At 34.6% G+C, this 14,709-nt stretch overlaps 2 protein-coding genes across 3 annotated transcripts in view; both read left to right on the top strand.

Moving 5' to 3' along the window:
* The first annotated feature begins 717 nt into the window (after positions 1-717).
* spict (magnesium transporter spict) lies at positions 718-5,075 on the top strand. The gene is made up of 3 exons (XM_075296385.1): positions 718-907; positions 1,002-1,317; positions 3,914-5,075. Exons 2-3 carry the CDS (start codon positions 1,026-1,028, stop codon positions 4,768-4,770), a joined length of 1,149 nt encoding a protein of 382 aa, XP_075152500.1. The 5' UTR covers positions 718-907; positions 1,002-1,025; the 3' UTR covers positions 4,771-5,075.
* Positions 5,076-8,139: 3,064 nt separating this feature from the next.
* LOC142226391 (uncharacterized) overlaps positions 8,140-14,709 on the top strand; it is a 39,541-nt gene continuing 32,971 nt past the window's right edge. For both annotated transcript variants that reach the window (XR_012719675.1, XM_075296388.1), the window contains exons 1-4: positions 8,140-8,264; positions 8,333-8,596; positions 12,619-12,761; positions 12,839-13,313. Coding sequence is in view for 1 of the 2 variants with exons in the window: in XM_075296388.1 (XP_075152503.1) it covers positions 8,462-8,596; positions 12,619-12,761; positions 12,839-13,313 (753 nt within the window). In the remaining variant the exon portion in view is untranslated. The remainder of the gene's footprint in view (positions 8,265-8,332; positions 8,597-12,618; positions 12,762-12,838; positions 13,314-14,709) is intronic.

Here is a 14,709-nt window from a genome sequence, read left to right on the forward strand (position 1 = left end):
AAATTATGTTAAATGTGATGTGATAGTCGTACAAATGTAATATTTATAAGAATTTATAAATGTTTAATCAAATTAATAAACATCTAAAAAATCGTATTTACTTGACCACAATTATTATTTTACAACTACCTTAAAATTCACTTTTTCTGATAATTTGAAGGGGCTCTTATTGGCGTCGGCACCCAATACTTGCACTCATGCGATACTTTTTTGTAGTAACTTGGCATGGTACAACTTCTCAATAGTGACGGCGCCTTTCCGACGAGTTTGGGATGTCGTATACGATTGTTTTCGACATGGTGGGGATTCTCAGAAGCGCCGTCAAATTCAGAAAATGTTGGCAGGGAGTAAACGCATAATTAAAAATATGAAATTACAAGGTAATTCCCCACAAACCGAAGTCGTCAACAATTAGGATTTCACTCACGTTATTTATGTACAAAAATTTTGTTGTGCAATTTTTGGGAGTTAAAATCTAACAATGACATCCCTAACTTATTAAAATCGTTAATATATGCAATTTTTTATCAAGCAACAACAAAATATGCCTTACTACAAAACCCATAAAGAGGGAAATAGTTTACCGTTGTCAGAAATACAGAATTGTATCCATTTTTTAACGATCCATATGTTGAACGAAAATTTACTGTATGGAATTATTTTTAGCGTGTATAATCAGAGACGGGAGTTTACTCAACATAAAAATAAAATATATTGGCAACACTGGCCATAGACATATCAATTCAAGTTGATGGACAGAAAACATCTTCGCACAAATAAACAGTAAACAAACAGAAATTTGCGTAGCTTCATTCCTTAGGGTTTCTTTGCCAAAACAAAGCGGTGCATTCATTTTCGCCAGTATCCATTAAAAGTTTTACTATTACTGTTGCTGCATTTGTCAAAGGTGAGTCATATTTACATAGTGCGGAAAACTTATGAGAATGACTGATGTTTCTTATCTCGGTAGTATAATTACTTGTGTTTTATCATCATTGCAGAGGGGTGGAAGGTGTGTTTTACAAATGACAGTGGAAGCCCTTGAAGTAGTTGGTGCAAACAATCCAACGGTGCCGTTGACCGATGACACCATTAAGAATTCCTCTTCATCGCCACCGTCTCTATCAGAACTTTATGGACAAACTGATTTCTATATAGGGGTCGGGTTAGCAATAAGTTCATGTTTTTTCATTGGTTCCAGTTTTATTATTAAGAAAAAGGCATTACTTCGCATCAATCGTCATGGTGAAGTAAGAGCATCTGCTGGTGGATTTGGTTATTTGAAAGAATGGATATGGTGGGCCGGATTGTTAACAAGTGAGTATGGAATGTAATTTAATATAATCGAGGGGGAAAGCACTAAGACGGCTAATGATACGTGGTAAACTCATGACCCATAGCAATTGTAAAAGATGGAGAAATGTTGTGTTGTTGTGTAGTGATGATCGCTATTTTTAAGTTTTATGCGGGTAATCAAGAAATACCTGAACCATTCTAGGCGTTGTAAAGTGATTTATTCCCATAGTGTTTTTAGCTATGTATTGATCGCCTTTTGTTAAAGGTTGAAAACTCATTTACGATGCTGCTTTAAAGTTTGTGTAAAGTGTAAAATTTGTGGTGGCTGCTCTTGTCTCATCTAAGTTGGGCCAAAAATACCCTGGATTAGGGACTGGAGAGCCATCATTATTCAATGATTAGCATTGCATGTTCGTTTTGCATACAAAGGGTCATGTGTTCAGTTCCATTTTCGTCCGAACCCTGAAACATTTTTCAGTAGAGTTTTATAAGCACATTGTATGTATATAGGCTCAGTTAAAAACTTGGGTCCCTTATTATTGAGTTCAACAAAAAATAAGGCATCAGTTATTGTTAGGAGAAAAGTGTACCATCTGCGGTATAAAAATATGAAAATATAAAACTATAAAATTTCTCAATAAGCAGAAAGCGTCTGCCACTATAACCCTAAATCTACACTCGGATTTTTGTTTCATTCGTGTCTTATGTCGCCCATATTTATTTCGAAACCGGATGTACAAATACTCGAGTTTTCCCCTGGCTTCCAGAGCGAAAGCACTCTTGTTTTTCCAATGATGGAATATAATGAATGAATCAAAGAACAAATTTAGTTATGTGGCCAATTACACAACTCTGAGTAAATCCTGTTTTTTTTTTAGCAGAAATTACGTTGGGGACCTTGTAGACGTTGATGGCATATGTAGCGTCGATCAATATAAATGAGTCGCATCTGCAGCCCACGAAAGCCGACCATAGCACTCTTCGCACACAATAAATATTTGTTGTATTCTATCAAGAAATTAATTGATCCAATTTCTTCAATTTTTTAGGTTGTAGAGTCCATTGTCATTCCTCGATGTGATTTTATCAACTTCTTCCTCCTCAGGTGGTTTCTTTTAAAGTCGCTCAAGAACTTTCATTTGTCCGAGTATGTTCCTCAAGCTACTCCCACGCAGATCGGCGAAAGCCTGAAAGAAAAAGGAATCCAGTATCTTATCTTTTCTAAAGAATAATGCTGCACACTGACACAGTAAGAGTTCCCAAGGTGGGCGCAGCGTCATTTTTGGTTGAATAGGTTTTGTATCATTAAATTTGTTAAAACAACACTAATTGTTAAGTTCAACAAAATATACTACAATAATATACTACAAAAGAGCATACCATTCGTACATTTCGAAATGTTCATTTATAACCATAGTGAGAAAAGAATAAAAGTTACATGCAATTCTATAATTTATTGTAGGTTTTCCATTATTAGTTGTTCACTTTATTTGCAACTGCTAAATTTCTTGCTGAAAACATCAGAACCAGTACCCACTTTTGTATTCACACATTTTAAAAAATTTGAAACCATTTTCGTCACTTCTAGACATAAAGTCAAAATATCTGTTTTGCCTTCATGTTGTACTTTATCAGTAATAGTACCAAATATTAAAAATCTAGCTAATGAAAGGAACAATTGCCAAATTTCCCACTAATTGATAAACTCTTTTATATTAATATTCATTAACATTTTTATTTTTAATTAGTTATTGTTAATCATATTTTCAGCTTTTGTTAATATTTATTTTTGGGTAAACAAAACCACGGCTACCACAACAGGTAGAATTCTACCATAAATAATAGATTTTTTTTTATTGTTTTGTAGATTGGTAGAATTCTTGATGTTTTGGTAGACTTTACAAAATATTTCTAAGAGGTACTTTACAAAGTTTTATAGAAATACAAGTTTAAGAAATTTTTCTATAAAAAAACGTTTGAGAACATTTTCTATAGAAATAAAATGTTGAAAAAATTTTCTACAGAAATAAAATTTTGAGAAAATTTTCTATAGAAATAAAATTTTGTGAAAATTTTCCATAGAAATAAAATTTTGAAAAAATTTTCTATTTTTTTGTTTAATAGTTTTTTGGTAAAATTTCCTACTAGTTTTGGTAGATTATTTTTGGCTCGAGTGGCAACCGTGCTTATAACCGCGGTACAAAGCCAATTAAAAACCGAAGGTCGCATTCTCCATCGTTCCCCGACTAACTTTTGACATTTCTTTAAGTTGGTATAGTTTCACATACAACAGTTTAGAGTCCCAAGTATCTTGCTGATTTGGAAGGACTCAACTTCGTTCCTTGTAATCTACATTATAATAAAATCTTCACACTTCTAATGCCAATACTACCCGATCAATTAAATGTCATAAAACGCCGCCAGTTTGTAGTCTCCGTGCATTATAGACGTCTCTATAGTAGAGTCCACATATTTTTGTTTTAGTAACAATTTTTGTTGAATCCACTACTTTTTGAATTAGATTTTTTTTACAATTTATTAAAAATATTATTTTAAATAGAATAATTGAAACTATTCTATTCGATCTTCTTATATCTTTTTTGCCTTTTCTTTCTAGTGGGTCTCGGAGAAGCAGCAAATTTTGCAGCCTATGCATTTGCCCCAGCATCTCTAGTCACACCTTTGGGTGCTTTAAGTGTCATCATATCAGCTGTAATGGCTTCACAGTTTCTAAATGAGAAACTTAATCTTCTGGGAAAACTAGGATGCTTTTTATGTATTGTTGGATCCACCATTATCGTTCTGCATTCACCCAAAGAAAAAGAAATTGAAGATTTAAACGTACTCTTTGAAAAGTTACAAGATCCTGGATTTATATTCTATGTCATTGTGATAATTGGATCAACAGTATTTGTGGCATTCTTTGTAGCTCCCAGACATGGACATAATAATGTGGTCATCTATATATTTCTCTGCTCCGGCATAGGGTCGCTGACGGTTATGTCATGTAAAGCTTTGGGCCTAGCCATACGTGATACTATAGCCGGCAATAATGATTTTGCCACATGGATGCCTTGGTTCTTAATCATAGTGACTGTTACATTTATAGCCATCCAAATGAATTATCTAAACAAAGCTCTAGACATATTCAATACAGGGATAGTAACACCCATTTATTATGTTATGTTTACTACCCTTGTGATAACTGCATCGGCTATACTCTTCAAAGAATTCACCCATATGCGTTTTGAAGATATTTTGGGTGATATATGTGGTTTTCTTGTTGTAATTAGTGCTGTGTTTATGCTAAATGCCTTTAAAGATCTTGATGTATCATTGAATGATGTTCGAGGGATAATGCGGCCAAAAATGCAAAAACTTAATCAATATGACGATGAAGTGATGATCGAACAATTACCTAAGGAACGTCGTTATACATATGGATCCGCTGGTGATATTTATCGCAAAGCATGACATAAACAACGTTATCAGGTGTAATTTCCTTCCAACATTAAGTAACCGGGTTCGTTCCTCATCTCGCTATCCAAATATTTTTTTATTGTTATTATTTGTTATTTGTTTGTTGGTTAATGAAAAAAAACATGTGTGATTTAGGGTACATGTGTCATCGGTAATTAAACTCTATTTTAATTTATCTACATTTGGAGAATATGCAATATCCAAAGCCTTAATCTTATTTATATCCCATATCTAGTTGCATAAGTTAGATACGAATAAACAATTTTATGAGAATAAAGACTATTTTAAGAAAAGGTCAATGAATATATTTTCTTAATCGTTACTAACGGTCAATATATACATTCAACAGATGAATGTATATTTTCAAATAATAAATATCTTGTAAATACGTCAAAATGTTCGCCTGAATTTTTTTCTATAAAAATAGTTCATAAGTTGATTACTTGGGGTAGGGTAAGTAATCCCCACTTACATAAGCGTTTTTCCAATCCTCGAATATGTGCAATAGCCCCTTACCGGTAAAGCCGGAAACACCAAAATATTACCAATTTAAATATTGATACAATTAACTTTTGTATCAAATTAAATATTTCAATTAAATTAATCAAATTAATATTTCAATTAAATAAAAAAAATTATCCAATTAAAAAAATTTATTAAAATAATTATGAATAAAAAATAATACAATAAATAATTGGTTGCTTCAATTAGCAAATTTATTGAGTTTTGCAACCAAAAACGACTAAGTTTTTAAATAACTAATTTAAGTGCCGAAGAAATCAATTAATTTTTTAATCAACTATAGCTTTTTTTAATTAACATAATTCTGTGATTAATGTTGTTGTTGTTTTTGTAACAGTTTATTGTGATCTCATCCATTTCATGTTATACGCTTGGTACATCAGCTTGTTGGCAGATCAAGGAACTCTGCGACTAAGATGGGGTGTGTCCAGAGTGATCTGGTGGTAAGTCGGGTTGGTTTGGCTGGGCAAGAGAAAAGATGACGCGTGTCGTGTGACCCTTGGTTGCAAATTGGACAAACGTCAGCTACACAGGAAAAAATATCACCAAAATATTTCCAATTAAAAAGTTAATTGAAGTTGAAAATTTTTTCAATTAATAAATTAATTGATACAATTAACTTTTTAATCATGATAGAAACATTAAGTTAATTAAGTCAATGATTGAAATTTTTAAAATGTTTAATTAAAAAATTAATTGATACAATTAACTTTTTAATCAAATTCGGAAGACTAATTCAGTTAAAAAAGTACTGATTTTTTTTACTTTTTTAATTAAAAATGTATTTCAAACAATCATTTGTTAATCCAAATAAAAACTCTAAGCCAATCTAACTAAGTAATTAAAAATAGTTACCTTTTTTAATTAATAAATTAATTGCGTTTTGCAATCAATATCAATTAAATTTTTAATTGAATCAATTAAAAAATTAATTGAATTTTGCTGAAAAAATCAATTAATTTTTTAATCAAGAATTTTTTCTATGCCCAATTAAAACTGTGATTGATACTATCATTTTCGTGATTGAAGACATTTCAATTAAAAAATTAATTGAATCAATTAATTTGGTGATTGAATCAAAGAAAAAATTTTTTGTGTGTACGCTGCTATCAATCACCGATAAGTAGGAATTGAGGCGGCTGCACTTGCCTGATCTTAATTGGGCCAAAACTACCCTAGTCTGCCGTGGGAGGTCTCTTTCCTCCGGTGCTATGGGCGGTGGTCGGACTCCAAGAACAGGATTAACCTTGTAGCTTCTCACCGCTTCAGCTACAGTATCCTCATGAATCCTGTTCAAACCTGCCTGGTACGCTGCTTGATCTAGAGGATCTCGCGCTCTAGATTATGTATATCAACCCTTACGTTCCTGGGTGGTGGTTGTGTATCCATAAGATGGTGGTTTGGATGATTACTGCGATAACAACCCAGGAGATACTGCTTTGACAACATGTAGTTGTGTCTTCGCACAGGGATGATCTTTGTCTCCACATAAAGGTGATCCAGGGGTGTGCTGCGGAGACACCCAGTCGCAGTTCTAAGAGCAGCGTTCTGGCAGGTTTGTATGTTATTCCACTGCGTATCACTGGTCTGCGGTGTCCACACTGGCGCTGCATAGTTTACCACTGACCGGCCAATTGCCTTATAAGTAGTTAGCAAGGTTTCTTTGTCCGCACCCCAAGTACTGCCGGCTAGTGACTTGAGGACCTTGTTTCTACCACGGAGCTTATTACAAATTGCAGTGGCATGGGCAGATGACCTAAAAAGGCTGTCGAATGTGACCCCAAGAATCTTGGGGTAATTTGTGGTCGGAATTATTACTCCATCGACTCTGATATTCAACTGCCTGCGCACTTCTGCCGTCCATGTAGTAAATAGTGTGGCTGAGGATTTGGTGGGGGATATCCTCAAGTTTCTCGCAGTGATAAGAGTAAGATTAGCTATGTAGACGTTCAACCGATCGCAAATGTCATCAACATTGGGCCCAGATGCCAAGATTGTACAGTCATCCGCATATGATACAATCTCGACGCCGTCAGGAGGGGGTGGAATCGAGGACATGTAGAGATTAAACAGTTCCGTGATTAATCGTATCTATTCTGTGATTGAAGCAATTAGAATTAAAAATTATTGGATCAATTAATTTCGTGATTGAGTCAGAAAAAATTTATTTTGTATGTACAACGCAACTCCGTGCGTTGATGGAAGGGATGATGATTTTTTCTGTTTGCGGCAGACTATTCGAGCTTTTGATTTCAAAGAGAAATTTCAACTCTTCAATCATCGGACGCATTGAACACATGGTATGTAATTCTACCTTTACGCACAGAAAAAATATCACCAAAATATCTCCAGTTAAAAATTTGACTGACGTTGAAGATATAATCAATTAAAACATTAACTGATACTATTGGCGTCGTTCTAAATTTATTAAAAAAGACACTTAATACTTGTACTCATGCGATACTTTTTTGTAGTAACTTGGCGTGGTACAACTTCTCAATAGTGACGGTGCTTTTCCGACGAGTTGTGGATGTCGTATCCGATTGTTTTCGTTGTGGTGGGGATTCTCAGAAGCGACGTCAAATTCAAAAAATTTTGGCAGGGATTATAAGAAAATTGTCAAAATTGTTATAATTTCATTCGGCTTTTACAGATTTACTTTTTAGCCGCTAAACTCGAACTGAATACCCATCTTTAATCGGAAATTGTTACATTTTATATCGTCCATTTGCAACAAGCGATATAACTCTACCAGACGACGAACGTTGCGATTATGTCTGTTGTTGAAACATAACAACAGCTGTTTTTAGAATTGAGAGACATTTTCCATCTCTGCAATAACATTTTCCAACTCTCCATTGTTATTATTTGCGCGTCGACAGAAGTTTTGTGAACGAAGAGAAGTGTCCTTGAAAATATAATTTTGCAAGGTGTCAGGAATAATCACAGGTTTTTGATTATATTTGGTATATTTTGTGAATTTTGTATTTGTTTTATTTAGAGTAACTTAGATATTTACATATTTTTGTCACAGGCTGCTCATGATATGGGTATCTAATTTATGAGCCCGAGAATAGATGAAAAAAACAGTGAAGTCAGTTCATAACATCTGGTGCTCCGAGGAGTTGCTTAAAGCTACTAAACTAAAATATTAGAATATAATATGGAAACGTTATCATTACATGAATTGCACAAAATTTGTCGTATTTGTTTAAAAAATGACATATTAGTTTCCATATATAGTCCTACGTTCCTAATACGACCCATCGATATGCTGCAGAAATTAAATATCGCAAAAGTGAGTATGTACAAAAATCTATAAGGTTTTGGAATCCCATCATATTCTAATAAAACATTTGAAACAATACCCAAAAGAAGAAGTAAAATATTCGACACAAGGGGTATCTCCTTGCCTAACGGCTGCAACTTTATCCGTTCCAAAGCAATAGGTACATTGTTTTCCCCTATATTTATCTGTATCACACCTCTCATCAGGAACTATTGAAGGCACTGTAGATGTAGATGGACATCAGTAATGTTGGTTTCAGCTTCTCCAATATGTGAAAAAGGAGTTATTTACAAATATAAAAAATGACAATATAATAGTCCTTTAAAATTGGCAGAAATTTTCTAAACGAGAACAGATGGAAAACCAAATTTAAACAAAATATGTACCTTTTATTTGTATAAAAAACGATTCTTCTTCCGAATCGCAGTAATGTAGCATATAAAGAGAAGTGTATCCTACTATGGCCAAATAGAAACTGATGGGTATTCAAAATTATATGTGAAAGATGGATCTGGGGATAGAATCCAAATTTTTTTGAATATAAATCTGGATGCACATCCTTTTCCATTTGTTCATAGTCAACACATTGCTCTCGAGGAGCACCTCCCACACATTTTTATAGGCTATATGTATATTAGGAATCCCAAACACATTGTGCAATATCCCTTTTTACACTCGGATGTAGGACTAAAAGATCTATCTAACACATACATTTGGGTACCTATCTTTTTCGTTTTTTATATAGGGAATACATTTCTGTTTCGTTTATGCTGCATTACTGCAATTCAGAAGATTTTTAATAACTGGTTTTTATACTGATCGGAAGTGATTGTATCAGTGCCTTTTTGCCGTTTGCCTAATATTTTCCAATTTCTTTGAATGATTATACACAAACATTTTTTAAACTCAAAAACTGTATTTGAATTATTGCTTAGAATTATTTCCCTTCATATTATAATAATACATGCCACAATACTGTAAACATGAGCACATTTTCCTTCTCATATCATAGCGTTATCAAACTGACAATTGTGACGCCTGAAGATATGCAAAGAAAATTGTCTGTACCCTGCCAGCATTTCAAAGTTCCATTTCAACCTCATCGTTACCACAGACTCGTAAATGTCACTTCAACCATCATGAAAAGGTACATCAAAAAGTACATGCAAGTAATTTGCCATCCCTACTGTTAAAAAAGCCATTTTTTTTGTGAAACGCCAAGCGCAACCAGCTTGTTATATTTTAATTAAATAAAAACGAAAATAAAGTTCTGAAAACATAGATTATACGCTTAAAATTGTGAAAGGTATATTGGTGAACAATTTGGTGATTTTCCAAATGGAATAAAGTGATTGTTTTTCAGATATTTTACAGACACGCTGCCTCCATGGAATAAAAACACTGGTTGATAGACGCAGCAACATGTAACTCGCTACTTGTAACTCAACATCATCATTAATGCCAAAAATTATGTTAAATGTAATGTGATTGTGGTATAAATGTTATATTTTTAAGAATTTGTAAATGTTTAATCAAATTAATAAATATCTAAACAAACGTGTTTTACTCGACCACAATGATTCTTTTACAACTATCTTAAAATGCACTTTTTCTGATTGTTTGGAGGGTCCCTTATTGGCGTCGTTCTAAATTGATCTATAAAGGCACCTAATAATTGCACTCATGCGAAACATTTTTGTAGTAACTTGTCGTGGTACAACTTCTCAATAGTGACGGCGCTTTTCCGACGAGTTTTTGATGTCGTATATGATTGTTTTCGACGTAGTGGGGATTCTCAAAAGAGTCCCCAAATTCAAAAAATGTTGGCAGGGTAGTAGGTAAACCGGGTTCTCCCCTGAGTCGAGGATTTATTTTCGATGAAGTGGAGATAAAATGACTGTTGGGTTTATTTAAAAAAAAGCGACTTAAAAATTTCGTAGGAAACAGCTCAAAAATCCCAATTCGTATTTTTTATACCCTAAACCACATTGTGGTCAGGGTATAATAACTTTGATCTTTCAAAAAATGTGCCTACCCGAAAATTTATCTTATTGATCACCCCCTTAGTCGATCTAGCCCTTGGTGTCCATGTCCATGTGTATGTTGTTGCCAGGATTTCGGTCGCAATTGTTAACCGATTATGATGAAATTTGGCACAGAACGTTTTTTTTGGAACAAGGACGAACGCTATTGAATTTGGAAAAAATCGGATCAAATTTAGATATAATTCCCATATTTATGTATCGCCCGATTTTGAGAAATTTCCCCTAATAACCTTACTATTGATCACAGTGGTCTAATTTATTAACCGATCTTACTCAAATTTAGCACAAGGTAACCTTCTCTGGTATCAATCACAAATATGCAAAATGTTATCCAAATTGGATCAGATTTATGTTGGATATAGCTTCCATATATATTCATCGCTCGACCTTCCCAAATTTGGCCATAAAACATTTATTAACCAATGTCACTCAAATTTCAAATTTAGATGTCTAGTCGATCGTATTTCGATTTACGTGTAGCTCTTGGTCTAAGACCCCGTAAAGTATATATATTCTGGGTCGTGGTGAAATTCTGAGTCGATCTTGCTATGTCCGTCCGTCTGTGGAAATCACGCCAACTTCCGAACGAAACAAGCTATAGACTTGAAACTTGGCATAAGTAGTTGTTATTGATGTAGGTCGGATGGTATTGCAAATGTGCCATATCGGACCACTTTTAGGTATAGCCCCTATATAAACGGACCCCAAGATTTGGCTTGCGGAGCCTATTAGAGAAGCAAATTTCATCCGATCCGGTTGATACGTGGTGGTACGTGGTGTTAGTATACAATCTCTAACACTCACGCTAAAATTGGTCCATAATTATATATAGCCCCCATTTAAACCGATCCCCAGATTTAACCCCCGGAGCCTCTTGAAGGAACAAAATTCATCCGATCCGGTTGAAATTTTGGTAGGTGGTGTTGATATATAGCATCTAATACCCATGCAAAAATTGGTTCAAATAGGTCTATAATTATATATAGCCCCCATGGTTAGGTTAGTTATGTGGCAGCCCTATGTATCAGGCACACTTAGACTATTCAGTCCATTGTGATACCGCATTGGTGAACTTCTCTCCTATCATTGAGAGCTGCCCGATTCCATGTTAAGCTCAATGACAAGGGACCTCCTTTTTATAGCCTAGTCTGAACGGGGTTCCACATTGCAGTGAAACCACTTAGAGAAGCTTTGAAACCCTCAGAAATGGCACCAGCATTACTGAGGTGGGATAATCCACCGCTGAAAAACTTTTTGGTGTTCGGTCGAAGCAGGAATCGAAACCACGACCTTGTGTATGCAAGGCGGGCATGCTAACCATTGCACCACGGTGGCTCCCAGAGAAACGGATCCCCAGATGTGAGACACGGATGAGCAAATTTCATCCAATCCGATTGCTTCATATCGGTCCATAATTATATATAGCCCCCATATAAACCGATCCCCAGATTTGACATCCAAAGCCTCTTGGAGGAGCAAATTTTATCCGATCCGGTTGAAATTTTGTATGTTGTGTTAGCATATGGACTCTAACACCCATGCAAAAATATAAATCGACCCCCATATTTCACTTCAGGCTCTCTAATTGCCACGCAACAGTTTATATCGGTTTGTAAATATTTATAGACTTCCCTATATATACCGATCAAGAACTGAATTATATACATATTTAATCGGACTTTTTTTGGTCTAATATATATCCATTATGGACCAACTTACTATTTAGAAGGCGATGTTAAGAAGGACTATAGGTGCAAATCAACTACAGCTCGTCAGATCAGACATTTCTGTTCAGGTTGTTCTTAAATATAGAAATGCGATTTATCTCCCAAACCTCTTTCAATGATACCCCACAAATGCTTATGTTTACTAATTCAGTAGGGGTGGGTTTAGGGTATGATATAGAAATTTAAAAATTTCTCGTAATGAATCTACAACAATAAAAGATCGAATTAGTTCATCTTGTTTTCTTACTCTAATCCACAGACAGCCGAAGATACCTTACCATCACTGATGTGCCAGTCATGTTTGTACCGCGTTTTGGATGCGTATAATCTACAACAGCTGGCGGAAGCTTCTGAGCGACGCTTAAGAGAGTATTTTTACGGTGTTACCTCTCCCAACATAAGGTGAGATTAAAGTGAATTCATTTCTTATGATTTTTTCTAATGAAATTTAACCGACAAATTCACTTTAATCTCTGCAGTTTAACGCAAGATGTCGATGTAGCAGCAGTGAATACAGCGAAAACGAATGACATATGCGATTCGTCTGTGTCCATGTCGAATATATGCGATATGATGTTTTATCGTCAGGATGGCACTACCAATGATATGGTTGAAGTTGTTGGTGATGTAGAACTATTAAATGATGTTGAAATTGATGTTAGTAGTTTAACACGCTCGGAGGCTGATGATAATACATTGTCATTTGAAGCAATTACCAAAAGATACGATGAAAGTTTCCAAAAAATCGAGGAAAGTGGATCATTTGATATTGATTCGGAGACATCAGCGAAAATGGAAAAATTTACTCCATTACAAGGTGTACCCATGAAGTTGGTGAAGAAAACAGAATTGAAAACTCCCGATGAATGTTCCGAGTGCGGAAAGGTTTTTCACTATAAAGGCTATTTGAGAATACACAAACGTATACATGGAGAAAAGCCATTTAAATGTCAGGTAAATATAATGAATATGGTATTTTAATTTTGTAATATTTTTGTATGTAAGGTGACTCCTACAATATAGAGACCAAATAGAAATTAACATTTGAGTAAATTATAAAGTTAAGTTTTGAAATACTCAGAAATGTCAACAGCACTACTCGAAGGGAAATTAGTGCAAATTGCTACTACAGACCTATCTGATTTGCCTAAAGTTAAAAACCTAGAGGTATTTTTGTCTATAAATAAGTGTCCCGAATATGGTCTATGTTTCGGTATAGCCCCCATACCTCTTGAGACCCTCAAGAATTTTTATCCGATTTGCCTGAAATTCAAAATCTAAAGGTATTTTGTTTGCATAAACAAGTGTGCGGAAGTTGCTTTGTATCGGTCCATGTAGCCCGATCTCCCGATTTGACTTCTTGGGCTTCTAGAAAAGGCAATGTTTATTCGATTTGCCTGAAATTGGAAATCTAGAGGTTTTTTAAGTCCACACATATGTATGCCGAAGATGGTATGCATCGGTCCATATTTTAGTATTACCCTCATATAGACCGAACACCCGATTTGACCTCTTGAGCGTCTACACATCCCAATTTTTATCCGATTTATCTGAAATTCAAAATCTAGAGGTATTTTTGGTCCACACATAAGTAAGCAGAATATGGGGCGTATCGCACCAAATTTTGATATACCCCCATACAGACAGATCTCAAGATTTGACTTCTTGGGACACTGTAATTTTTATCCGATTTGCCTGAAATTCAAAATTTATAGGTATTTTAAGCCCGTGAATATGTGTAGCGAATATGGTGTGGATCAGTCCATGTTTTGGTATAGCCGCCATCATAGGCGTAGACAGGCCTCTGGGGAGGGGGCTTAGACCCACCCAGAAAAATTTTAGCCCCACAGGATTTGAAAATCTATTCACGATTTTTGGAAGTGCTGTTAAAGTTGTGCCTCTAGAACAACCAACGTTTTTGCTGGGAAAAGGTGTGCAACTACTTTTAGTTGCTTTAGTATAAATGAATTGTCCAGTTATGTTGAAGTCTGATTTTTTATTCATTTTTATAAAATAAAACATTAAATAAACCTATAACTTCAGTCTATTACTTTCCAGCTAGGCGGCTATGGCACCCCCTAGCTAAGATTTTATAGACTGTACTTATAGGTTCAATTAATGTTTTATTTCATAAAAATGAATAAAAAATCAGACATCAAAATAACTAGACAATTAATTTATAATAAACCAACTAAAAGTAGTTCCACACTTTTTCCTGCAAAAATTGGGAGTTGTTCTAAAGGCACAACCTTAAAAGCACTTCCAAAAATGTCCTCACAAAGAAGTTAATTATTTAACTACACAGGAAGTTTTTTACTTAAATTTTTTTCATATATTAATGGGTAATTTT

This window comes from Haematobia irritans, chromosome 2, assembly GCF_050003625.1.
Source record: "Haematobia irritans isolate KBUSLIRL chromosome 2, ASM5000362v1, whole genome shotgun sequence".
Classification (NCBI taxonomy): domain Eukaryota; kingdom Metazoa; phylum Arthropoda; class Insecta; order Diptera; family Muscidae; genus Haematobia; species Haematobia irritans.

What these genes read in the sequence shown, in the direction of transcription:
- spict (XM_075296385.1), top strand. Translation starts at nt 1,026, where the DNA reads ATGACAGTGGAAGCCCTTGAAGTAGTTGGTGCAAACAATCCAACGGTG. An exon ending in GTGGGCCGGATTGTTAACAA is followed by an intron (nt 1,318 to 3,913) that starts GTGAGTATGGAA and finishes TTTTCTTTCTAG; the next exon opens with TGGGTCTCGGAGAAGCAGCA.